Below are 27,023 nucleotides of genomic sequence, written 5' to 3'. Positions count from 1 at the left end.
CCTTCCACCCCTGTTTAAGTCTGTTGCTGGAAAGAACCTACATCAGTCCTGAAGCTTTTAAGTGAGCAAAATGAAGTAGATAAACTCAGAGACTTGCAATAGGCCTACAAAAGTCTTTTATTTTTTAATCAATTCTCATCAACATTGGCTTAACTCACACACTTGTGCAATTAGAGAGACAACAGAACGGGCAGCCATTCCAACCAAAATCTTTGAGCCACTTTGAAAACGCATGCTCATTTCATTCCAGTTTTAGCAGGTCTTTATTTTGGAATTACATATAATTTCAAGTGAATTTTGCTGTTTTTGTCACGCACAAAGATGTCAATGTGTTGTAAACGAATCTGAATATAAAAATTATTTCTTAAAATGACTTGACAGTACAAATAAGACTGTAGGACATAATTTGAACTTTTTTTTCTGCCAATTTTAACATATTCTTAAATAAGCAAACAGGCACAAAAGAATCACACATTAACTCACAGTTAAAATGTACACAATTTGGCACATTATTTCTAAACAAAGACACATCTACAACCGGAGAGATCTAAACTGTTATAGTGGTAAACCAATCCCATAAAGACATGTTCCATTTATAGTGCACTCCCATCAGTCAACAATGCAGCTGTGGGTCAATGTCCTCCTACCAAACACTTCTTAGAATTAAACCTGAAACATTTTAGATCACTGTCAGAGCTACAAGTGGCACAGACTGGAAATGTTCATCTATAAGACAGAAAAAGTAACAGAGGTGTGGGGCAGTCATACTGTAATCAGCCTGTCAGTTCACATATAAATAGATTAAAGACTGAGCCAATATAACACCAGTCTAACCACACTGATAGTTTTCCATTCACTAACAGTGTGGATAAATAAAGAGGCTTTACATGTCAGTTTGTTATATTTTCAAAGGACTTCTTCAACATATCTGGAGTCTTGGTGGTTGCCAAGAGTTGGATGAGAAGATGGTCTTTCCTGTGTGCTAAATATGAAGCTGCAGTCCTCAGTCAGTGAATACGCCTTAGCAAAATGCTCTTTTCAAAGGAGGTCAAAAAGGTTTCAACCCAAACATGTCACTTTTTGTGGAAGTAAGAGTTAAGAGACAGAATGTGTGCACTGTAGAGCGAGTAGAAGCCTGATTTTGTTGCCTTGGGCCAGGGATGCACAATATTATCTGCAGATCTGAAAATTTCTGCCAATATTTAGGCTGTAAAAATCAACCAAATCAGCTATAACTATTGGCCGCTATAAAACAAAGTCAGTGGATTTTCAGGCTGGACCAACAGACCCAGCTGATGTCTTTTTCTTTATTCATCATCATTCCTTGTACTTCAAAATTATGTTTTAAGGTCTGAATTGTATAAATATGTTCATCTAAGAACTTTAAATTGTATTTTAAGGACTGAAGTTTTAGATTTGAACTACATTCAACCCTCTGAGCCCTATGCTATTTTTTAACCACTGTGTCTTGCCTGGACGTTTTGTCTTAAAAAGCATATAAAACATCAACCCTGTGGTGCCAATCAAGCTCTAAACAGCCTTTTGTCAGGACAACCTGGGCTTTAAGAATATTTGTGCTGCAGCAATGCCACTTGCATTTAAAAGAAGCTACGGAACTGTAAAGACAAAAGAAAAAAACAAATCAGAAATTAGAAATCAAAGATTTTTATGTTAAACACAGTAAACATTAATGACTAAGGTTTTTTTTTTTGCAACAACTTGCTCTACCATTTCTTTGGGAACAAAAAAGTTTAAAAATATCCTCCTTGTCCCTTTTTCGCCATTATGAGTCATTCAGGCTTGCTTCTACAGTTTCTTAGTCTGTGAATGTGCACTGTCCGGCAAAATGTGATGTGACGACGGAACAGCCTGCCATTGGTTGTCACAGCCCAGTCATCATACATTCTGGAAAACAAACAGACAAGCGGGCAAACCTGCCAGCTACAGGAATGTTAGAAAAATGAATTATAAATGGATAAAAGACATTCACTATCAGAGTTACTGGTGTGTCTGTAATCTCTAAAGACCCCAGAAAGTAACCCAAGTTTCAGCCTCGCTAGAAAACGTTCTATAAGAGCTACGAAGGTGTGGATAGCATCATCAGAACGGCACAGCAGAGGGCTTTCAGGTGAATAAACAAGTGGCTCTGATCTATGGTTCAAAAATTATTTAACTTTGAATAACACCTCTCTTGGTGTCTTGTATATCAACACCGGTCTCAGAGCGTTAAATTTCAATATCTGTCTTAGCTAAAATTGATTTTTAAATATTAGCATATCGGCAAAAAATCCAATATCATGCATCCCTACTTTGGACATAGTCAGTGTAGCTGTTAATCTCAAGAAGATATGCTGGGGTTACAATAACTGATTAATTTTGTATTTACAAGATTGATATGGTGTTATATCCTATTCCTTTTGATCTTCTCATCCAACTCCAAAAAAAGCACAGCCTTTATTCCTGACCAGATTACAAGTTAAAGTGGGTGAGCATTGTGCTAACCTGTCACATGAAAATTTAAGGTTGCTTTTACATTCATTTTGCCGACACCTTACAAATGCGAGCAGAGATCCCATTCTGAAACTTTCATACATCTAAAGGTACTCATGATAAACTTTGTTAAAGTAATTTTTAACAACCTGAAAGAATTATACACTGTCAGTATTTAAAAAGATTCAGATGGCTTATTCAGGTACACAGTGATATCACTGATGTAGTGGACAAAAAGTGTGGCGTCCACAAAGCTAATATTCTCATCTGCTACTGAAATATCCTGAGTCAGAACCCTAGCCAGGTCAAGATTGCCTTCAAAGCGGAAAAGACACAAGTGCAAAATCAGCATGCTTGAAAACCACCACAGCATTTCTCTGAATCCGTGGTTCTCAACTGGTGGGTTGGGGCCCAAATGTGGGTGATGGGGTGGTTTTTAATGGGTCATGAATGTGTGCATGGGGAAAAAACATTTAGGCAAAAAGACTATGATGTACAGAAGTCATTAGTGGACATACATCCATATTTGTTATTTTGCTCCATCTAACCAAGAGTAAACTTTGGTTTGTTTAATGACATCTATTCTAAATCATGTTTATTTTTTGAAATCTGTATAAAACTGTTCTCCTAGGGCCTCTGAAAGGATGAACTGTTCTCTTTCAGTCACGTTTTGTTCTATCCAAGGTTCAAACTGCAACAATTTCCATTAAATAAATCAGAGAGGTTGTAAATCTTCAGAAATTCAAGTCACTATTTTACATTTAAAAGAGGTCTGTGGGTCCCGTTACTAGACCAGTTGAGAACCACTGCTCTAAATCTCTCAATAAGGCAATGGTGTCATCTGCATAGTCATACAAAAAGCATCAAAGGTAGGAGTTTCAAACACAAGGTGATATCCACACAAACTACCCCAGGGAAATATCTAAGTCAGTATGCATTCGCCTTCTTCTGGTATCAGCAGTAATGTTTTCAGCTGCATGAACTGCAATGGCTTTGAGAGAAAAAATCCGGATCACATCTGAAAGAAAACAGAATTTAAATCTCACTAAATTAATCTTTTTTGCCAGTTTTGCATTTTACAGAGCTCCCCTGGTGACATCTGGAAGTAAAAAAAAAAAGAAATAGCCACAACATAATAAGGCATGGAAATTAAATATTAGAGCTCTAGTACAGATACTCCAGATTACAGCTGAGGAACTAAACAAGCGCTTAGATAAAGGAGAGAGCAATAAATAAGGTAAAGGTTCAGCTTAAATGAAATGAATTTAGTTCAATATGATCCATATATGTAATAAAATGAAGTTAACAGTGCTAACCCTTATGTTAAATGACAGAACATCAGTTAATCCATGGAAATGACCACCAATAGGCACTTATTAAAATGCTTCTTTTATGGCCAAAATATAATTGTTTTGTTCCCATGTATCACTTATCTTATGGCCATCAGACAGTATGCTGTTCCCAAAACTTACTTTTTTATGCCCATTTCTTATTATGTTGTGGCCATGCCATATCTTTTTTCCTCCTAGCTGTACCCAGGAGGTCTCAGTAGTATCTGATTCTGAAAAGGATTGTTTTCTTTGTATCAGAAACGTACGTGTTGGTCAAGCTTCTGGTAATCTGCGGATTTGGGTCGTCGTGCAGATCTGGATCTCTTCCCCTCCAAAACAAAGGCAATTATCTGGAATTAGAAAAGGATAATGTAATTCAGAAATGCTTTAAATATAAAAACTATTTAACCCATTTAGAACTGATGTCCTTTTACTTTAAAGACCTGATGCAATGTCAGTGCGTTTTGGGTTATCTTTTTGTTTGACCACAGAACAGTTTTCAATTTTGCCCCAGTCCATTTTAACCCATGAAGACGTAAACCTGCATAGAGTTCTGTTTAAAAACAACCTCTATAAATCGTTAGGATTTTGAAAAAATGCATAGGATTTCAGTGGTCCCAAAAATCTTTGTTTCTTAGCCTCAATTACAGATAGGGATATAGTATACAACATTTAGATGCTTACACCCTTTGTTAAACTGGTAATAATTACCTTTGCCCTAAAGTTTAACATTTTAAAAATTATCAATCAAATCAAAATGATTACCATTCTTCTCTTTAAATATGTCTCATCCACTGAGTCTTGGCTAGCATTTCCACATTCACATCATGATCTGAGTCATCACTGCAGTTGTTTTTGTCTTCTAAAATACCACTGTAGCTATGTCCTCGTCACGACTTAACTTTAAAAACCTTCAGCTTTTCTGCATGGGGGATAAAAAGGTAAAAACCAAGATATTTTTGACTTCATCTGCCTTCCAGCAAGCATTTAAGCAAAAGTGGAAAGTAATTAATTACATTTACTCAGATCCCTGTAAGTGAGTTGCTTTTATGTGCATTTGTACTTTTTTGAGTATTTTTTGAAATCACTACTTTAACTTTTACTTAAGTTTATTTCTGGGGAAGTATTGCACTTTATTACATTTAAAAAGCATCAAGTCAGGGGTAAAAAAAACATACCACTACAAGCCAGAATAAAGAGGTCCAAGCTTTCTGATAGCAACAAGAGAAAAATGGTCAGTAGTTCGGCCTTGTAACACATGACTGTCAGTGGATAGCGAGACAATAATCCCACATTTCATCCTTAAACAGCTGTTATATTTTAAGTCACTCATAGTAAACAAACTGGTTAGAGATTCATGTTCTCTTGCAGTTATTGCACATTAAGGAAGGTTTCATATTTCACTGTGAAATAGTGCTGCACAATAAATATATTCGCAATATCAGGCTGTGCAATTACATAATCTTATCAATTCAATTTCAATTTGCTTTACTGGCATGAACAGATCTGTTATTGCCAAAGCAGATTACAAAATAAAAAGAAAATGGCATTAAATATTTACACATAATATATATTTACATATCAGATAATTCCACAATTAATCAAAATATAATGAAAAAAGTCCAGTTTAGTTGTAATCGAAAAGCATTACCAAATCCTGCAGCACTACTGTGAAAGCCCTCAGGTATCAAAAGTAGCTACTCAGTCCTTTGACTAAACTTTGAACAGCTTACATTTTAGTTTTACTTGAGCAGATCTATAGACCAGTACTTGTACTTCTAACTTTACTAAATTTTAACCAAAGTAACTGTACTTTAACTTGACTACAATACTCTGTTACTTGTTTCACCTGTGCATTGCAGTAAATTGATCACAACTTAAGAACAGAAAGATAATCCATCATGCACCAACATTAACATGACTGAAGGAATCACTGATATGGTCTTGATGGTAAAAGGACGCAAACATTACATCAGGTCTACATCTGTTAATGGCATAAATGTTTTGGGAAATAAAACTATGACCCACAATTCTTTCAAATATTCAGATAGGAAACAAAAAAGTTTGAAAAAAACCATTAAGAGTCATGAAATCAGTTCAATCCGTGTATATGATGTCCTGTTTACCAGTTGTGGCATCCTGATTCTTACAGTGTTTTTAATCTAAAAGGTTTATAAAGCACTTAAATGTGAAGAAACCATAAAGGGTAACTTGTGAAAGTAAATCTCTGACGCTCACAGACTGTTTCATAGATTAACAGGAAGTGCTCTTCTTGTACCTGTCAAACCTGTGGCAGCACTTCCCTTTTTTTTATATACTGTGATATTTCTGTCATCTTCTTTTGACACGCATTTTCAGCTTACCTTCCCTGTTCTATAATACCAGACCTTTACATCTAGTATATAGATATGTAGATCAATGCTACAACTAGCAAAAACTGGAAGGATGAATCTTCTGTGTGCTCCATGTCACTCTGTGCAGGAGTAAAGGTGTCTCCTAACAAATGCATGTTAATCCCCTAGTTAGTTAGCCTTTATAGGAAACGAACTGATTGATTTGTTGCTAATGGTTTATCAATAAATGATAATAAATGTCTATCACAGTACATAAAGACCACCACAAGGAATCAGTAAGCTATCTTAACATCAGGACTGGAAATAATATAAAATGCTGAAACTACATTATGTAGAGTGAATGAAGACTCCATGTGTCTGTGTGCCTTGATTGTAGAGAGGGACCGTTTTAGAGCTGTTAAATATGATCTACATTTGCTACGAAGCTGTGCAGTTTCGCCACGGTACAGTTGTTCCATGACATCAAACACAACTTAAACCAAAACTGTAAGAGAACTAGCTTACTAATTTATGGGTTTCAAGAGCAAAGATGAAGATGGAAATTCCCATTCTATCTTCTTTTTCGTTTCAACTTGAATGCACAGGCCACAATAATGTTTGCAAGTCAAATCTGGGTCAGTGGAAACATGAAATACCCCTGAAGGAGACAAGAGAAAACAAAGGTCATGTACCTTTCGCTTGTTGTGGTATGTGATGTAAAGTACCGCCACCAACACAGCCGTGGTAACAAGGTAGGCGAAGAAATGGCTGCTTTCCTCCCCATCCCTCATCCCAGATGGGTCAAAATTGTTTCTGTCCCCTGTTTTTCTGTTATTTATTTCTTCTACATTCTGCTTTTTATTTAAGGCTTCTCCTGCTGTTTCTTCCCCTTCTTCTTCTTCCTCTTCTCGTTGCTCAGTTGGATCATCTGTATGTCCTGGTTTGGCCTGTCCTCCTGCCATGGCCTTACTGGTGTCCTTTGCATTTGTCTTCTCCTTACTGGTATCCTCCGCACCTTTCACTTCCTTATTGGCATCGCCTGAGCCTGTCTTGTCCTTATTTGTCTCTGTACTAGTCTTGTCCTTGGTTGTGTCTGTCTTGTTCTTGGCCCCCCCTGTTCCTGTAGTGTCCTTATTTGCCTCTGTACTAGTCTTGTCCTTGGTTGTGCCTGTCTTGTCCTTGCCTGTCTTGTCCTTGCCACCCCCTGTGCCCGTCGTGTCTTTGCCATCCCCTGGGACCATCTTGGCCTTTTCAACCCCTGTGTCCTCCGTGCCCTTGTTTCCCTCTAGGGCGGTCTTGTTCTTGCCGTTTCCTGTGCTTGTCTCATCCTTGGTGACACCTGTGCCTTTCTTGTTCTTGGCCTCCTCTTTATCTGTTGTGTGCTTGCCGTCACCCCCTGTACTGTTTGTGGCTGTCTTGTTCTTGGCATCCTCTGTGGCTGGCTTTTCCTCCTTCGCAACTTGTGTCTCTGTGTTCATCTTGTTGATGCTTTCTGTTGCCGTCTTATTCAGTTGTTTTGCCAACTGGTCTTGAGCTTCTGTCCTTCCTGTCACTTTACTGCCAGTTGCTCCAGCAGACTTTTTGTCAGTGGTGTCTGGTGCACCTGCACCTTTACTCTCAGTTGAATTCTGCTTCTCTTCGGCCATACTGGATCCAGCTGATGGAGCATCATTGCTTTTTGTTTGACCTGGTGTGCTTTGGACGTCTTTGGAGTTGGCTGTGACATCAGTTGGAGCCCCTGTAAAAAGGAAACACACCTGAATGTATTAAGTACAGAATGTGGTTTCAGCAATGTCCTGTGGAAAAAAAAGGTGGGCCTTTCCTGGAAAAAGTGTCTCTTCTGCATCATATGTTTCCTCAAAATAAAAGTATTTCAGAATCAATGTGACCTACATAAATGTGCAGGTTACCTATGCCATGTGCAATCACGAACACCCATGCCATCATGGATGCTGGCTTTTAAACAGCTGACGGTCCTTCTCCTCTAAAACAGAAACCCACTTTGACTCTTCAGACCAAATGCTAGTTTTCCACTTTACCTTAATTAATCATGAATGAGCCCAGATCCGGAGAAGGTAGCACCATTTCTGGATTAATGCATGGCACAGTTTCAGGCAGCATTTTAAAATGCAACAATGAACCAGTTAAAGACAGCGGCTTCTGGAGGAGCTCCTAAGACTTTGCACAATGTATCTGTTTTTAATGCAGGGTATAGCGCCTGAAGATTATGGACATCCAATCTTTTGGGGTTTTTTTTGGTCTTGTGCCTTGCATAGAGTTATTTAGAGTCTCTGAATAAATTAATGAAATTTCTAATGCAGTGGATGAAATCTGCAATATTATTGGCGTGATATTGGTTTCAGCAGATATTGTCAGTAACAGCACATATGCAGATTTCTGCAAATACTTACAGTCAACATATCTGCTGCAAATATCGTCAGTCTCCAGGTTGTTACAGGGCTGCTTGCAGCTTTCAAAAAAGGTAGATAAATCTTTATTTGGTTTTAATGTTTAAAATACTTTTAGCATAGAATGTACATGTAATCCAAAAAAAATACAAATACTTCCAGTTTTTCGTTAATGATTTCTTTATTTGAATTCATACATTTATCACTTACTGTAGAATAAAATTGTCTGACCTTTTTTTTAGCATATCTAATGTCTGAAAAACACAACACCGTGCATCCCTAAAACCAACATATTCTTTGCAAATCCATATGAAAATGTCATGATTTTTAAAATGTTCTTTCTGCCGTAGAATATGGTGGTGTATTGCATTCACTTGAAAAAAAAAATCCTCCTGTTTTTACGACATAACTATCTCATAAAAAAAAAAAAAAAACAGGATTTTTTATTTATTTTTGATTTTCCTGTTTTTACGAGATACTATCTCGTAAAAACAGGAGTTTATTTATTTTTGAATTTCCTGTTTTTATGAGATACTATCTCGTAAAAACAGGAGTTTATTTATTTTTGATTTTCCTGTTTTTACGAGATACTATCTCGTAAAAACAGGAGTTTATTTATTTTTGAATTTCCTGTTTTTATGAGATACTATCTCATAAAAACAGGATTCCCCCTGACGCTCCCCTGCATGACTGGTTGCTGCATTTATCAGCCAGTAATTAGAGGGTAACGTAGCGTACGTAACGTAGGCTTTTTAATGTGTTTTAGGTAACAGTTACATGTTTCACGCCAAATTGTGTCAGCTAACTGTTCGCTTGACCTGTTCTCTTTATGCTTGATGGTAACAGAGGAGGTAGTATCTCACGACGCTCCCCTGCATGACTGGTTGCTGCATTTATCAGCCAGTAATTAGAGGGTAACGTAGCGTACGTTACCTGTAAATACAGGTAACGTAGGCTTTTTAATGTGTTTTAGGTAACAGTTACATGTTTCACGCCAAATTGTGTCAGCTAACTGTTCGCTTGACCTGTTCTCTTTATGCTTGATGGTAACAGAGGAGGTAGTATCTCACGACGCTCCCCTGCATGACTGGTTGCTGCATTTATCAGCCAGTAATTAGAGGGTAACGTAGCGTACGTAACGTAGGCTTTTTAATGTGTTTTAGGTAACAGTTACATGTTTCACGCCAAATTGTGTCAGCTAACTGTTCGCTTGACCTGTTCTCTTTATGCTTGATGGTAACAGAGGAGGTAGTATCTCATAAAAACAGGAAAGTCAAAAACAAATAAATTCCTGTTTTTACGAGATAATATCTTTCAAGTGAATGCAATACGCCACCGTAGTAGAACACCCCATCTTTACTTAAAAAAAGATAGCCTCCTTAAGAGTCTCTGTATACCCTATCATTTTTGCTATCCTGTTGTCAATGAGTCAAAATACAAGACAGTTTTTCCATCAGGTGTTTTTCCAAGCTTATCACAACTTTCCCAGTCTTTTGTTGCCCTGTCCCTGCTTAGATATTAACTCATTCAGCTAATATTTTTCATGAAATGGTAAAATATCTCAGTTTAACATCTGATAAATTGTTCATTTTTTATTGTAAACCAAATAGTGATTTATGAGATTCGCAAATCATAGCATTTTGTTTTTATTTACATTTTACACAGCGGCCCAACTTTTTTGGGATTGGGGTTGTACAATTTCTTAGTTTCAACATCCATATTTGGTCTTGATTTATTTTAAATCAAATAAATGTTTTTTTTTATGTTTATAATCGGTTTTCATTCATATTTTACGCACTTTAGTAGGAAATGGGGTTGTAATTTTTTACAAATGCTCCAAATACTACCTTAGCAGGTCAAGACACAACTGCATCCTTTTCTTCATATTTCTATATCTAACTTTCACACTTGATTTCCTTTCTTTGTTCTTTCAGAATTATCTGAATTAATTTTAAATAAGACTGTTAAGATTAATCGAGTTAATCAAAATTAATTAGGGTCCATAACTAGTTCACTAATATATTTTAACTGTGATTGATCACATGCTTTAATGTCCCTTTTAGAACACTTTGGTTAAGGCATGTCAGGGTCACCATGAAGCCACAGGGATGTCAAATAAATCCACCAATCCTCTTTTACATCATTTCACTTTAAAAATATCCTAGACAGCACGTTCGACAAGTCAGAAGTCATGTGCATCTTTAAAATGATCTTTTCTTCATTTTCAATCCATAGCAAGATTTTTTTCCCATGGTTTAGTCTTTGTTTAAATCTATGATCTACCTCTAAAAGCAGGTCTGTATCCAGACAGGAAGTCACCTTGCAAAGCAGGTGGATTCACCATTGTTTGCGTTATGCAGTTCCCTATGGAGTTACTCCCTAGTAGTGGCTACAAAGTCGCGTGTTTTGTTGCTCTGATTGGCCCGTAAAGATGTGACAGACAGAACGTTCATCCAATCACTCTCTGAGTTTTATTTTTTCTCAAAGGCTCTACCCTTTCCCAAACACTGTGTTTGAGTGGTTTTCCAGATGGATGTGTGAAACAAATCCATCTGGCGTGTCAGGTTAGACAGTAAGGTTATCACCCTTAATTTCAGACGGTAGAAAAATCCAAAATGGCACATAAACAGCTAAAAATGCAAAATAGTGGGATTTTAAAATGCAATAAAAGGGTTTAATTAATCATGATTAACTAGAGAAAATCTAAGATTAATAATCATAAAAATTTGTAATCTTTTGAAAGCCCTAATTTTTATGCTTTCCATCACAGGGTCTCGCTTACAATCTTTTGCCAAACTAAATAACATAATATTGTGATCCTAATATCACTTTTTTATAGTGTAAACTACGTTGTATTTCATGAAATTTATGACATTTGTTTTCTTAACTTGCCTTGCTCTGTCTCAGCTTATTTATAATGGCATGTCTTCTTCCTGACAGCCTCCCCCATCATAATTAAATAAGAGGCGATGATTTTATTACACAATCAAATTATATGCTTGTTAAAGCTCAACATAAAGGCCATGACAATAAATCGTGGAAAGAGAACTCCCTGAAATGCAACAAGGCATGAAAGTATGAGAACTTCTTCAGTAAAGTCTGACATTTTTTTGCTCATTGTTATTGTTTTAATACTGTGCAATCCACTCTAACTACTATGACATATGAATGAAAAATGTAAAAGTTTTCCTATTTATAGGTTTTCTCTCTTAGACAATTGTGACATGAATAAAGAGTGAAAGTGGAAAGGCAACAGGAAATTATGAGAGTATGAAAAATGAGAGGACATGCAACAATAGCAAGAGGAAATGGGGGGCATTATGTTGCTCCTTTTTTTATGAATTAAATTCACATTCAGGAGGAGGTCAGCATTTTCCACATCCTGTCAGCTGAAAAGAAAAGTGGCGATATCAAATTTCTAAAGAAAAAAAAAGTGTGACTTAGTTTAACTAGAGCAGGACTCTTTTCTTAATCTGGCTCCCGCTGGATTTCTGACCATTACCGCTCAACCCCATGAGTGCCATCCACTCCTGCCTGCATCTGCAACAGATGGGTCGGATTCTGGCAAGCCATGTTAAATATGAATGAAGGAAACCCAAGAAAACAACCACATCCTTGTCATGCATAGCGGTGCCACACATAAATAACATGGATAACTCCTGGTTATGGCTTAGTAATAACAATGTCAGGGTAATATTTTTCAGCATTATTTACATATAATCTATTTTAAAGTCATACAGAGGTGGAATTGTTTCCTGATCTCTGGAAAGTTCATGTGACATAAAAGCTTCCACACACTTCCATCAGCCCTCACTGACAGTGGGCTAATCTTTACTCTATGCTGTGCTGGTACCATCCCCATTATTAGATGAATAATAAGGCCAATTTGTATGGAAAGGGATGGTTTTCCCCCAAATAGCTGCATAATGACTCAGCATATCTCCACATTGATGCATATCTGCGATGATGGGCCAACAACACAGTGAGGGGGAGCATTAAAGCTGTGCCTTTTGACTTATTTACTGTCGTGTGATGCTGGCTACCTGAAAAAGACCCATGTTCAAACATGTTTCTGCAGCAGTAGCAACTACAGCTGACTAAGTAGTAATAAAATCATTATTTATTAGCGAATGATTCTTACAGCAATGTGTGAGAAATCTCCTGCATTATCTTGTTTAATAGATGCCCAGAGAAGTGCTTTAAGCACAGTCACTTTCTCTTACAAATGAAAGGCATTCAACCCGGGTGTGACGTTTTTTCCAAGCTCCAGTATTTGATTTTTAAGGTAAATGAAATGCAGCAGAAGTCCTCGAATGATGACTTGGCGCATTTTAGGAGTTAATTGAAAATCTGTTCATATTTATGATATTTTTCTATAGCACCAGTTTCGAAGAAGTCTTCTCAGAGGTATCGAGGACAATTTCAGCAACGGTGTGGGGTGCAAATCAACACAGATGGACAGACGAGCTGCCAGTCATAGTAGTAAAATACTGGACTGCTGTAAAGAATACATGCTAGTTATTATCTGCTAAAATTAAATCATCCACTTTTAAATTAAACCACATAAAACCTGGTCTTTGTAATTAGATATCTGAAGAAGGTTTTAGGGAACGGTATCAGTATTTATCAACTGACTTGGCTCCTTTATTATAAGCTGATTGCATAGCCATGTTCTGTGAGGAGAACATGGTGTGGGGATCAGATCATATTGTTCACTTTTGTACCTTCAGCAGTGTTTGTTCAAACTGTCACAAGCTATTTGACATTTAACAGCCGGGTTCAGGATGACAGAGCTGATTATCTGTCCGTATGATTAAGCTGCTGTGTACACTGCACTTAACAGGAACTTAGAAGTGTCTAGAAGCCAAAGAGGGAGTAGATATGGCCCTACTGTTCACAGATGAAACTGGTTGTGACGTTCGTGGATGAACAATACCCACTACATTTCTTTTCTTATTCATGACTTTGACAGTGAGTGACGTTATTGGTTTATGTGTATTATATTTGATTATAAACAAAGACGAAACTAAATCATTTAAGGCACGTGGCATGTATAAAGGAAATGCCTCCAGGTGGAGGTGGACAGTTCAACCAAACCTGTTTGGTCACTATAAGACGCCCTAGATCAGAATCAGCAGAGCTCAGTGATTTCATATGAAACTAATACAGGCCAGTGAAGAGATCTGATTTGAGTCCAGCCTTTCAGACACTGAGACTGGCCTGCCATATAATAGCTTCTCTCCTGGGTTAAAACGTGTCACTTTGGTAAATCCGCCAGTTTAATTGGCTAAAAGGGATTATTGCGTAGACAAACATTTATCTAGACAAGGAGCCTTGATGTCAAACAACGATATTCACTCACCTCTGACCAAGCAGCCACATAAAACTAACGAGAGAATCAGGAGAGACGCCCTCATTTCGTCCACAAGCTGATAAAAACCCACAAATAAGCGAGTTGAGCTGTCTCCTCTTTGAGCTGACGGTGAATCTCCGTCGTCAGCGGCGGGACGACAGGTTGGAGGGTTTTACATCAGGGTCCGCTCTGCTTCCGTGTACAAATCAGCAGCTCTTCTTCTGCGGCGGAGGACTCACGCTGCACTGGAATGTACTGCCACCTACCGGCCATTTCTGATATAACAGGGCTTTCAGCTCAGCGCTTTCACACCGTCATGATAACGCTTCACCAGTGGGCAGGGGTGAATGTGATAACTAAAATTGAGTGAGTTTTTTTTTTTTTTGGATACTTGTCCTTTTTGTGTACAGTTTGAAATCAGTGCTTTAACATCTGCTTTAACCAGAGAAACTGTACTGTTACCTGAGTACTATACCCTTGTACTTTTCCCGTTTCTGTTGACTACACAGTAGCACATACAGCGAGAGAATGATTCCACAACACATCTCAGGGTTTAGTAGTTGTCATTAAAATCAACTCTGGGTGAAACTTTCTTTAGTGTTGGAATTATTTGACAGTGCTGATCCACCAGTGTCAGTCAGAGAAAGCTTCACCCTCTGCTATTTCAAATCTAGGGGGGACATGTTGGGCTGAGTTCCCCATCATGCCCTTGGTTAGTGTTTAGGCGTGTTTTCCGTGTGTTTAGTCGTGCTGGGATGTTTCCTGTGTCCTATAGTGATCTCTGCAGGGCTTCTTTCACTCATGTTTCTGGTGGATTGCTGTTGTTTTTGATGTGAGACATATTTGCACCATGAGTAAAGTTATCCACTGAGTTAGAGTTCCCACCTGTGACAACTGGTGCTCCCAAGAGAATCAGTGACACAGTGGCATGGTGTGTATCTTCATCAGTACACATGGTCTTGTAATAATGTGGACTGCTTTAATCTTACCAGAAGAAACCCACCTTGTCACACATTTATCAAGAAAGCCTGCAGTTCTGTTATATTGTAAAATATTCAAGATGTCCGAAAGTGTAGTTTTACTATAGGAGGTCTAAACCAATTTAGATTTAACTTTAGTTAGAACTCTATATGAGTTAAACTGACACTGTCAATTTTGCTGTGTACTTTACTTTAACGAAGCTGGAGTTAGTTCATGGAGGACACGGTAGCATATGCCCAGCAGGGATCAGCTGAGGACCAGCTGATCCCAACCATTGCCTGCCATCTCACACAGCCAATCACACTTCTTTTTCTCACATACCTCTCTCAAATCCCTTCATGCATTAATTCTGATGCACCATGCTGCTGCTGGCAAAGCTTAGCCTCCTCCACCCCAGCTTCCTCCTTTGTAGCATAAAGCTGTGGCACCCTCATATTCAGATTCAGGCTATTATGGATTAAGTGCCTTTGAACTAATTTTATTGTTTTCAGTACACATTGTCTTAAATGTATCTATCCACATGGGGATCTCTAGCTATGCACTCCCTGGAAAGTCAGAGCATGCTGCTTGATTAAGTCAGGGAGCATCTGTTGAGCAGAGCTTTCTCTACCAAGTAAAACTGTATATCCACTTTGCAATATAATGGTTAAATATATGATGAGAGTGTTCCTGTTTGATTTCATTATGGGGGCATTTTTGCAGGAAATTGGGAAATTTATTTGGATTTTCTTCTCTTTTTTTTTTTTTTTTAAGATTTATTTTTGGGCCTTTTCATGCCTTTATATGATAGACTAAGGACAGTGGACACAGGGAAGGGAGTGGGGAGAGACATGCAGTAAAGGGCCACAGGCCGGACTCTGACCCAGGTACATGGGTAGCGCCTTAAACCACTCGACCATCTGCACTCCCATTTAGATTTGGATTTCAAGGGAACTTTTTCAGAAATTTTCAAGCATTTTCATGAAAATCTGGGAAAGTTCACTTGTTAACTTTTGGGACTTTGATGGGAATTTAGGTGGGATGTCCACTAAAAAAACTGAAGAATGTTCATGGAAATGTCAGGGATTTTTTTCCAGGGGATTTTGTATCATTTTTATGGAATTTTTGGGAATGTAATTGCAAATTAGTTTTTTTTTTCTGCAGGGTCTGTCCCCTGAGTCGTTTCTTGACAGGTGAATATATTTTCATGCAGTCATCGGAATAAAGGAGGTGGTACACCTGGATGGAGTGATAATATTGAAAGGGAATGAAGCTGAGAAAATGAAGCATCTTATTGTAAAGCTTTCAAAGTGTTACTGTGTAATAGGGTTGGAGTTAGAGCTACAAAGCTGTGTGATACTGGGTGTTTTCCTGGACGTCTGGTGATGACTCTCCATAAACCATCTATTTATGCTGTTTATATCAGGTTAAAACCTCTGTAGTAAACAAATGTGACTGCAGCTGCCATACAAAACACATAGTAACTAACCATCATCTGTTTTCACATTTATGCAGCTGTCTTTGTCAGCAACATGCATGACTACCTTTCCATCCCACCATCATTTCCATTAAAGACATGTGACGTTCCTCAACAACAACAAGGTCAGTCTGTTTATTTTGTAATTCAAAAAGTCTTTATGAAGAGATCGTTAAAAAATAGCAGTAAAAATACAGTTAATTTGCTTTAAAGTGAAATTTTCTTTTAAAAGAGATTTAAACTGGCTGTTAGGGGGCACATTTTAAGATTTCAAACTAAATGTTAATGCCAAACTAGTTTTATTCCTGATTCAGTCATATTCAGCTGTAAGACTGTGTAGTTCTTACATCATACTCTGGAAAACATGAGCCTGAAACGCTGAAATCCCAAAGTTAAACAACAAGAAATCATCTTCTGACACCGTGAGGTATCCAAGTATATTCACATAAACATTATTGGTGCAGTTAAAGTAGGGTTACAGTTAAAGCATCTGTTTCAAGGCCAACATGTGTCCATTCATAAAAGTGATTGAAACAGCCCTCATGTGTCATCATAGAGTTGTTTGGCTGCAAAAGTCAGTTATTCAAGCTGGGAGGATGTACAGAATCCTCTTCCCCTTTTCAATCTGCCCTTGCAAAATACATACACACACACGCATCTGACTGTATACTGACTTTTGTTATGCCGTTGACACATTTAAGAACACTGACTGAGCTCAGTGATTCTCACTGCTGTTTTTTTTAAACCGGAATAATTGGAGGCTACTGTGTGAGGCTGGTTAATCCACCTGTTGGTAGATCTTGTCTTCTATTGTCTTACACGGGTTGCAGTGAGGGCTGAAAGATATGTCCTGAAAATAAAATCGATTTTTTTACACCACACTCAATTTACAGTTTCAAATTGATTTTCTGTCCTCAAAAACACTACTGATAAAAAGACGTACAACATATTTTTGTGTACATTAAAATGTAATAAAAATAAACTGAATTTGGCTTTTAGGGTTAAAATGTAAGCTGTAAGCTTGTCTTTAAAAGTGCATTATGTAGTTTCAGGAGAGTGGGAGTTATTCTCGATAACACAGACAGTCTGAACATTTTTATCTGTTTGAGAAACTTTTTGAAATGATCGCTGATGTCTGTGAAGTTTGTTGTGAAACAAACAAGACCATCAGAGGAAGAAGGTTTTGCATTTCATTGTTATTTCTTCCACTGGATCAGTGTAAGAAGAAATATGACCATTGGAATACAATTTCATTGTTGGGACCACTGGAAAAAAAATGCATGTTTTTCCAATTCTACAAAAAAAGGTCAAATTCTGAGACTAAAGCCAAAATAATGAGATTGAGAGAAAAAAAGTTATTGTAAAAATCTGATTTAAAAGTCATAATTCTGAGGGGAAAAAGTCAAAATTGTGGGATTAAAGTCAGAGGAGGAAAAAGTTATCATTCTGAGAAAATTCTGAATTCTGCTTTTTATCTCAGAATTTTGACCTTAATCCCAGAATGCTGACTTGAATCTCAGATTTCTTATTACCTTTAATATCAGAGTTATGACTTTGATCTCAATCTTTTTTATTTTGATCTCAGAATTTTGACTTTATTTTCTCTTTACTTTGACTTTGACTAATCCTAGAAATCTCACTGTAATATCAGATTTCTTAACTCCAATCCCAAAATTATGTATTTAATCACAGAATTATGACTTTGATCTTTGGCTTTTTCTCTTTACATTGTCTCAGAATTCAGAATTCTGACTTCAATCGGAGTTTTTACTTTACAGTTTTTCTCAGTTGCTTTGGTACATTTCTCAAATCATCCTCGGCGTTTGCAAAACAGTAAGTGCATTTCTCAGAACAATTCGTACAAATAGCAAAACACCATGGATTACCTGCAAAAGCCAGTCTCCTGCTCAAAATCCTTAGTTCATCTCTCAAAAGTAGATATCTGTGTCAATGAACATGTCAGTGCCATCAGAATGACACGTCCTTGTGTCACTGTGTACGGATAAAGCAGTCAGATTGCCTAGTCATGTTGTCAATATAACCGTGTACACTGGAGGGATGTTCTGATGTAAACTATGGATAAAGATTTGAAGACAATTATTGTAAATTGTAAATTACACCTTAGTGTTTGTGGGAGATTGATTGCAAGAGACTGGACAAGATTCACATTTACGCTTTTACTGTTTGTACTGTGATTTGTTGACAGACCATGTCATTGTGATACAGAAAGGAAAGACAGCACTGCATAGCACAAAGAAAAAAAACAATAAAATAAAAGTAGAAATGTGAACATAGGACAGTCTTCTCAGGGAAAACTGTACATGCAGTGCTGTAGGAATTACAGGGCAGTCTTCCTACACCTCCTGATGTTCCTGTATGTTGGGCCACAGATTCTCATCCACATCACAATTATTATCTTCTATTGCGATGCTGCATGGAAAGAATCTTTTGGAGTGTCTTATGCAGCCTCTGCAGGTATCGGCTGTGATGTCATCACACGCTGCATCCATGGCAGCCAGAGGGGTCATCTGTGTATGTGGCTGGCGATCATATACTTTCCATCTACATGCTGAGAAAATTCCTCAATCATCAAATTCTCCTCAATCAGATTCTTTGATCATTGGTTGATCTAATGCTTCACACATTTTCCTTTGTTAGAGAAAGTCAAGATTCACCTGGGAGCAATTTACCAATTCAAATTTAGGAAAAAAAAGTCTAATGGAAATGTATAGAAATATGCTTGACATATTATGACATGTTCAACCATTTTGCATGTAAAGACTTATGAGATGAACTAATGCCTAAATGTTGTGGGGGGTGAGACTATTCAGCAGAGACCCATGATAATACATTTTGATCAACATGACATAAGCAACTGATAATGTAGGAAACACAGAATTGTACAGAATCATTTGCATGGATGTACCAAAGCATTTGCAACTTGTCATCAGTCGTCAGCTGTTTTTATTTGAGCTGTGAACACTAGTTATGAATGACAAGTGTGTAAATATAACATGTCATTTTGTTTACAGGGTAGCTAAAAGAATGAAAATTATTGACAGCATCTTTAACTTTGAGTAAATATACAGTAAAATAAATCATCTTTGACTTTGAACATTTGACTTCTATATAGGATGAATTTTATAGGTGGAGTTTCTGCTGCTGTTGTCTTTAGCTCTTTGTTAACAAGCAGAACACAAGGGAAGCTGGAATATCAGGACATGTTGGACTTGTTTTTATTAGTTACTGTCTCGTTTTCGTCAGGGGAAAAAAGGCAAACAAAAACTATAACAAAAATAATTAGTCAACAAAATTAACACTGCACCACTGTGGTGTAATACACTCTGATTGCATCATTCTTCTTTTCATATATTCACCTCTATCTACATGACACTAACTTCCTCTTTAGGGTCCTCTTCACTAAAACTGCACTTGGGTTAAAACTAAAAAAGCTTAAAAGGATGGTGAACACAGGAGATGTTAAAAAAAGAACATTTGACATCACTACCCAGAGTGCACTGCACAACAACGGTGAATTTATTCTTTCACGTTTATTAAATATTGAAACCCAGAGTGTTTCTTTGAATGATTTTCATAAAGAGACTTTAAAGTGAATCCAGTGATATGCAGGTTCCCTCTAAAGCGTTCATGCTGTTTCTGCCACCTACAGGTCAGATGTATAAATAATCACTGTCAGTGTGTGAGCTTATCACCAGATGGCAGTAGTGATGTTTAGTGCAATATAAAGAACGAGACAGAACCACATAATGACAGCAGTTTATTCAACATGTGTGTAAATGCATTAAATATTAATGCAGCCCTGTAATCTCTTCACTGGGTCTAAAATCATATTAAAATGGAGGACAAAGTGCATTTAAGTGAAATAGTTCATATAAAGTCAGTATATTTTCCAGCTGATCATCACCAGGAATAAAGAGCAGTTACTGAGGGGTTGCGATAGCAAATGTGCAGCAGTTAAGAGATGAGATAATCATGGAAATGTTAATTGGAGGTGTTTTACATCTCAGCTGGGTGCCGGGCACCTGTGGGTTCTTGTAATGAATCTGTCTTAATTGTGGCAGGCTATTTGACATTTGAAAAGTCCGATGATCCCTCTCATTCTTGAACGTCATTTGCATTTCCGTCTTTAAGGTCAAACGGGTATGAATAATACATTAAGGAGGTTCTTAAGCTCACAGCAGACATACCTATCCACACAAAGGAACCAGCTGAGAGTTGCTAAGCTCACTGAATGTTACCGAAACAATCAATTAATTTCACTTTGGGAAACCACATGTGAAGCAAACACTGCATCCTGTTATTAATGGGTATTAAGGTCATGAGTCAATGGAAGACACATGGTTCAGTCTTTTCTGCTTAGTTTGACATAGTCCAACTCGCAACATGACAAACACATTCATATGAAATATTCATTCTCAGCCTGTGCTGATGTGTTTTTGGACTTAATCATGCTTTTGGGTGTGTTATTCCTGTGGTTTCCCATAAAATTGTCCCCTGTTTAATCGCATGACAGCTCTCAGAGCGTTATGCCGCCTGAGAACTACCTAAGGGTTAACCTGGAATACATTCAAGATCAAAGGAAGGCCCAAAAAAGAACCTTGGCAAGAGATTGGAAGAATTTAATGAGCAAAAATTAACATGTATTAAATCTGACCTCGTGCTTACATGGCAGATGTTGAGTGGAGAAGCAACCAGGCAAGTTATTAGAAATAAACAGGGAGGCATTACGCTCTGAATGGAGCATGGGAATAGATAGATAGATAGATAGATAGATAGATAGATAGATAGATAGATAGATAGATAGATAGATAGATAGATAGATTAGATAGATTAGATTGTGATTTCCTTCACTATAATGAAACTCATGCAGGATAACAGGAGGTCCCAGGTAAGGGAAATGTATTTAATGAAAGAACAGTCTATAAGCAGCACATCTGAAGTCACTTGGGGACTGAGTTTCATTATGAGCGTCCCATCTGAGCAGAAATGAACATTACTCTGGATGTTTGGCCTTGAGGAGGCAGATTTTCTGGCTGTTCTGACAACTCATTACCTGTAATTTCTCTGACGGGTCGGTAAAGCCGGAAGCAGCAGAACCAGAAACAGTGTGGTTTGTGTCTGGAATGATGTAAGATAGACAGCCAAACAAGCAAAGAATTATTACGACTAATGATTCCCTAAAACAGAGTCGGGGAGACGTGGCAGAGCGGCGGTGTCACAAATGGAAATGCATCCTCAGTCCACCTGTGTGTGGTTATTTTAAGCCTGAGCTAGTTTTCTCTTACGGCTCTTATGACAACTAAAAGTTCATGAAACATTTTTAATGAGTAGGTTTAAAAGTAAGGGGGGCTCTCAACATGAATACACCAATCATGATGCAATTAAGGTCTATAAGTAGTGTTCACATATAAATTGCATTCTTTATGGTTTCTTTCAGCACACTTTAGGTGAGCCACTGCAGCCACAGTGATATTAAAATCTCCACCACTGCTCCTTAATCCTTAATGATTCATTTCACTTTAAAAACTCAGACAGCTCAGTGGACAGGTAAAGTCATCTGCACCTAATCAAACATTCAACTTATTGCTGTTGCCTTATTTCATTTTCAATTCATAAAAAACTACCTTTTCTGTGGTGAAGTTCATGACATAATCTTCGCTCTATTGTAAGTCAGTGGATCTCAACATGAGGGTCACAGGACACTGAGAGGGCGTCACCAGATGCCTTCCAAAAACAAAGAATAGGTCTAAATTATTTCACATTGTATGTTTTATCCATCTTTATAAACATTTATGCATAAAACTAGTTAAATGTTTAACTAAAACAAGATCATTTGGTGAGTTTTATACTGAAATCAAAGTCATGTTTAAAAATTAGTAATAGTCTGCATATGATTTTTCTTGGATGTGCATGACTGTTTAACTCTGCTTCAACCACCTTTAGGTACGGTGGGGGTGCCTGGTCTTTGGCACCTTTATTTTGGGGGTCGAGGGTTATTAAAAAGCAGCTCTGTATCCAAACAGGAAGTAGATTAACCTTAATTAACATACAGAGGAATTTCAAAATGTATCTCCCTCTCTCACTGTATCTCCTGACAGTAATGTTTGTGCTTGTCCAGGAGGTCCGTCCATGTCAGTTGAACTGGAAACAGAAGCTTACAATGAAGATAAAAAAGTATTCACCCCCCCTGGATGTTTTACCCTTTCATTGATTTTATAAATCAGTTATGGTCATTACACTGAAAAAAGTAAAACATTGGTTGAACTTTAAAAAAATGAAGAAATCAATTACACAAAACATTTTGAATCGAATCTTTTTTTTATTAGGTAAAGGTAAATTTTTTAAGTTCATAGAAACTATGTTTGAAGGTTGAGCAAACCTAATTATTTTAAATTGTCCTAAACTAAAAATAAATGTTTCATTTATCACCCAATATAAATATTCCACTCATTTGAACTTAAAATGTTTAAGTTCATACAACCATTTTATAAAGGTTGGAGAAATGTATTTTTTTAGGTTGTTTCAATTAAGAAATAATAGTTGTTATTATTTTAAATGTAAAGTAAAGCAAATTAGATTTTCTACAAATGCCTTAAATAGAGAATACAGATTACCCCATAGGGGGTTGCAGGTGGTGGTGGTGGGGGGGGCTTTAGCCAATCGCAGCCAATTCAGAGTCACCAATTAACCTAATGAGCATTTTTTTGGAGGCCAGAGTACCCAGAGCATGCATGGGGGAAACATGCAAACTCCGCACGGAAAGGCCCTGACTGGGAAGCGAACCAGCATCCTTCTTGCTGTGAGGCAACAGCGCTAACACCTGCACCGCCATGCCTCTCACAAGTCTTGAAAGTCAACTCAACACATTTTTCCTGAAAACTCTTTCTACTTTGGCCCGATGGGAGAGCAGAAATGTATTAAAGGGGACATATTTTGCCCTTTAAGACAAGTTTGTATGGATGGAAATAGATATCACTCTCCTGATGTTTCAGACTGGGATTTGAACCATCAATCCCCCAGTCAAAAGTCAGCAGGGTAACCGGTTGAGCTATCCAGCATTTCTGCTAGTAGCTGAGAGGATGATCAAGAGAGTTCACATATTTTTGTTAGAAAAACCTGAAAAAGTGATTTTTGCATTTTGCAGTGAAATTTCAACCACGTAAGAACAAGAACATCTCGGAAAACGAGAAGCTGACAGTCTCTGATCTTGGGCTGTCATATTTGTAACCTCTGGAGATAAACCTCAGCAATGAGCACAATCTCTTAAGGAGGGGAAAAGAAGGCTAAGGATACATTATATTTGGATTAATTCAACTGCACACAAAGCTTATGTTTTTCCTTTCCATTACCAACCTAGCACTTTCTTCTCAGTCGAAGTTGGTTTGCTGGATGTCTGTGCTGGAGTGTAGAGGAAAAGCCACTCAGAAAGTGATGGCTGCTGTTGCATCAAGCATTTTTTGAATCCACTCGGGACCTACGGGATGTTGTTACAAATGCGCATATGCACAGCAGGCTAAATGCAATAAAAACACATTGATCCAATTTAATTTGGTGTCCAGCTGCCAGTTTAAATAAAAAAATATAGGTTCAACCATTAAGATAATATAGAAGATTTATATTTAATGAACAAATCAATAATTGTAGGCTGTTACAAAACAAAAAGTTACATCAATCCAACAACAGTATTGTTGTACTTTTTCAGTGTATGATCTGGCTTTTTTGCCAAAAAATATTACACATCTCTTTAATGAGGAAGTGAAAACTGATTTCTACAAAGTAATTAAATAAAAATATGTAATGTAAAATAAGCAAGTGCATAAATATTCACCCCCTTCGATTCAGTATTTAGTAGATACACCTTTGGCTGCAATCACTGCACTGAGTCTGTGTGGATACGTCTCAGTCGGGTTGCACATCTGGACAATTTTACTCCATTCTTCGCTACAAAATTGCTCAAGCTCTGTCATGTTGCACAGGGTTCAGGCATGAACAGCCCTTTTCAAGTCCAGCCACAAATTCACTGTTGGATTGAGGTCTGGGCTTTAACTCGGTCACTCCAGAACACTCACCTTGATGTCTTTAAGCCATTTCTGTTTAGCTTTCACTGCACCCTTGGAATCATTGTCTTGCTGGAAAGTAAATATTTTCAAAGCCGTAGTTTTCTTGCAGACTGAATAAGATTGTCCTATATTTTTCCGCATTCATTTTACCCTCTGCCTTTACACGCCTTCCAGGGCCAACTGCTGAGAAGCATCCCCACAGCATGATGCTGCCACCACTGTGCTTCACAATGATAATGGTGTGTTTGTGATGATGTGCAGTGTTTGGAATCCACCAAATATAGTGTCTTGTCTGAAGGCTAAAAGCACCATTTTGGTCTCAGACTAAAGAACTACTTGCACTGATTAGCTGGACCTCTGTTGAATTAGGCCACTTGCTTTTAAAGGGGGGGAATATTTATGCAATCACTTATTTTACATTACATATTCTTGTTTAACTGACATTACTTTGTTGACCATGATTGATTTGTAAAATCATTAAAAGGGTAAAACATCCAAGGGGTTGATTACTTTTATAGGCACTGTATGGTTCTGTAATTACGTTTGTTCCTTAAAACGGTTAAACCCACTGCCCCAAGAAAGGGCAATGAGAAGACTGGTACTAAAAAATATGGACTGAAAAAATTAGAGTATTGGATCCTGCCACAGATAAATGCACCGTGCAAACTTTTGTTTTTCCATACAAGCTTGCAGCTCTCTGTGGATGTGCCAGGTGGAGATGAAAGGTAAGATAGCAGTGCCAGATGTAAAACACAACATCTAACATGTAAACTACTGTCTACGTTTATGAATGAATTCAGAGAATTATGTGGTGTTATCTAGCCTAATGTAAACAATATGAATTAGTTCTATTCAAAGAGCATCCCTGCTGTTATGTAGCCTCTGTGCAGCAGCTGCTGCCCCTCATCTGGTCTGCTGCTGACTGTCAGAGAGAGAAGGAAGCACCACCACTACTAAGCTAGAACCATGAGAGTGAGGAGGTGGGATTTAGTAAGTATATACTTAAAAAAAATACAGTCTACACCTGCTTTATTTGAGAAGTGGACAGAAAAAAACACTATGATTTACGTTAGTAAGACGGGAAGACTTCTAAGGCTAGCCTACTAAAGACTTGCAATACTGTGAAACCTTAGAAAATTAATTAATGAATCCTGTAATTGCATAAGTCATAATTATGATAGTCATCACTAGAGAGAATTTTAAAACTTGATTTTGTATCCTCAGCAGTACAAGGACCCTATAGCATTGTCTAATGGGATTGTCGCTGACAGTAACACATAAGGTACAGGTGTTGCTGTCCCAGTGTGTGTACATTTTGCTCCTGCTTTGCTAAAATTGATGTTTCACGTTTTATTCTTGTATTCTTAATATACTACTACAATGAATGTACTAAATACACAGTGATACATTTCCAGTAAAAAGCTGTGACTAAAGTGGGCTGTTCTTAGTTATGAAACTCCAGTGCTGTAAATGAATCCCACTCCAGCCCTGATGCATCACATCTAAGTGGAATCATGAAGATTCTCCCAGATGTTACCCCACTGATCCATGGGGTTAATTCATAAACTCCTTTGGGGAGGGGTTCCCAACTTGTGGGTCAGGACCCAAAAGTAGATCATGGGCCTTTTTCCAGTGGCTTGTGGACTGGTTCTGAAAAAAAGGAATCTGGTCAAATATCTAGGATGTGCAGAAGTCCTAGGCTGATGCCGGTCCATATACTTTATTATAATCTGCTTTACTGGACAGGGAGAAAAATTCAGAGTATTATCTTGGGATCTTGGAGTGTTCTGTTGCCTTAGATAGAAGTATCTTAAAGAAAGTTGGTTTACCTATGAAATTTCTTTAAAACAATCCATTAAAATGCACATTATAAAAGTAAAACCGACTGAGATAAAATGTTTTCCTGCGTTTCCTCCTAAAGTTCTGGTCTCTTTGTTCAGTCATATGTTTCGTTCCATCAAAGGTCTAAACTGCAACATTTTTCATCACATTCATTTAAATAATATCAGAAATTTGGGTCGCAGTTTCAAATGACAGAAGCAGCGGTGGGTCTTATAGCTGGACCAGTTTAGAACCACTGCTTTGGAGAATACACAGTTATGAGTAGCTCAGGGACTCTTGGATGGTCTGCATGTGCACTGTGAAGCTTTTCACTCATTCTTTTCTCTTTTACCTGTAAGCCCTTAAATGTGGGTTACGGAGAAGGGGTGCAAGGCTGACCATCACGTGAGAGGAGGGTAGATGAATGTAGAAATGTCTATGATATAAATAGATACAGTATCTCTTATCATGGCGCTGGTTTAATGTATGAATTACTGTATTTTGTTGTACCATATGTAGGACAAAAGTTCCAAACAGTATTAAAAAAGTATTAAAAAATCTGGTATCAGTGTGTATTAAATCAAACTTGATTAATTGAGACTTCTCTGTTGGGGCCCTGTGTCGTTTTGTGTGGTCTATTACCTGGAAAGCTATCTTAATTAGTGTAATCAATAATGTGACTGGAAATTGTATAAAAACATTTCCCATTTACTTGAATGAGGTTTGGGTGAGGGGGGGCTCGGTGGGCTCTTCCAGGCCACCCCCTCTG

The 27,023-nt window shown here is 37.6% G+C and overlaps 1 protein-coding gene across 1 annotated transcript; it reads right to left on the bottom strand.

Moving 5' to 3' along the window:
- Positions 1 to 107: 107 nt before the first annotated feature.
- Positions 108 to 14,102, bottom strand: tgoln2 (trans-golgi network protein 2). Its single transcript, XM_041787367.1, has 4 exons — positions 13,925 to 14,102; positions 6,847 to 7,892; positions 4,088 to 4,171; positions 108 to 3,508 (listed from the first exon to the last, which is right to left on the bottom strand). The coding sequence occupies exons 1-4, from the start codon at positions 13,977 to 13,979 to the stop codon at positions 3,503 to 3,505; spliced, it is 1,191 nt and encodes a 396-aa protein (XP_041643301.1). The 5' UTR covers positions 13,980 to 14,102; the 3' UTR covers positions 108 to 3,502.
- Between the last annotated feature and the right edge of the window lie 12,921 nt (positions 14,103 to 27,023).

Source organism: Cheilinus undulatus, linkage group 5 (genome assembly GCF_018320785.1).
Source record: "Cheilinus undulatus linkage group 5, ASM1832078v1, whole genome shotgun sequence".
Classification (NCBI taxonomy): domain Eukaryota; kingdom Metazoa; phylum Chordata; class Actinopteri; order Labriformes; family Labridae; genus Cheilinus; species Cheilinus undulatus.
Note: the sequence above shows the minus strand (reverse complement) of the source record. Positions and strands in the feature narration are given on the sequence as shown.

Coding starts and splice junctions, on each gene's coding strand:
- tgoln2 (XM_041787367.1), bottom strand. CDS start 13,979: ATGAGGGCGTCTCTCCTGATTCTCTCGTTAGTTTTATGTGGCTGCTTG. Junction 7,893..13,924: donor ATGTGGCTGCTTGGTCAGAG/GTGAGTGAATAT, acceptor TCCTTTTTACAG/GGGCTCCAACTGATGTCACA. Junction 4,172..6,846: donor CATACCACAACAAGCGAAAG/GTACATGACCTT, acceptor TTCTAATTCCAG/ATAATTGCCTTTGTTTTGGA.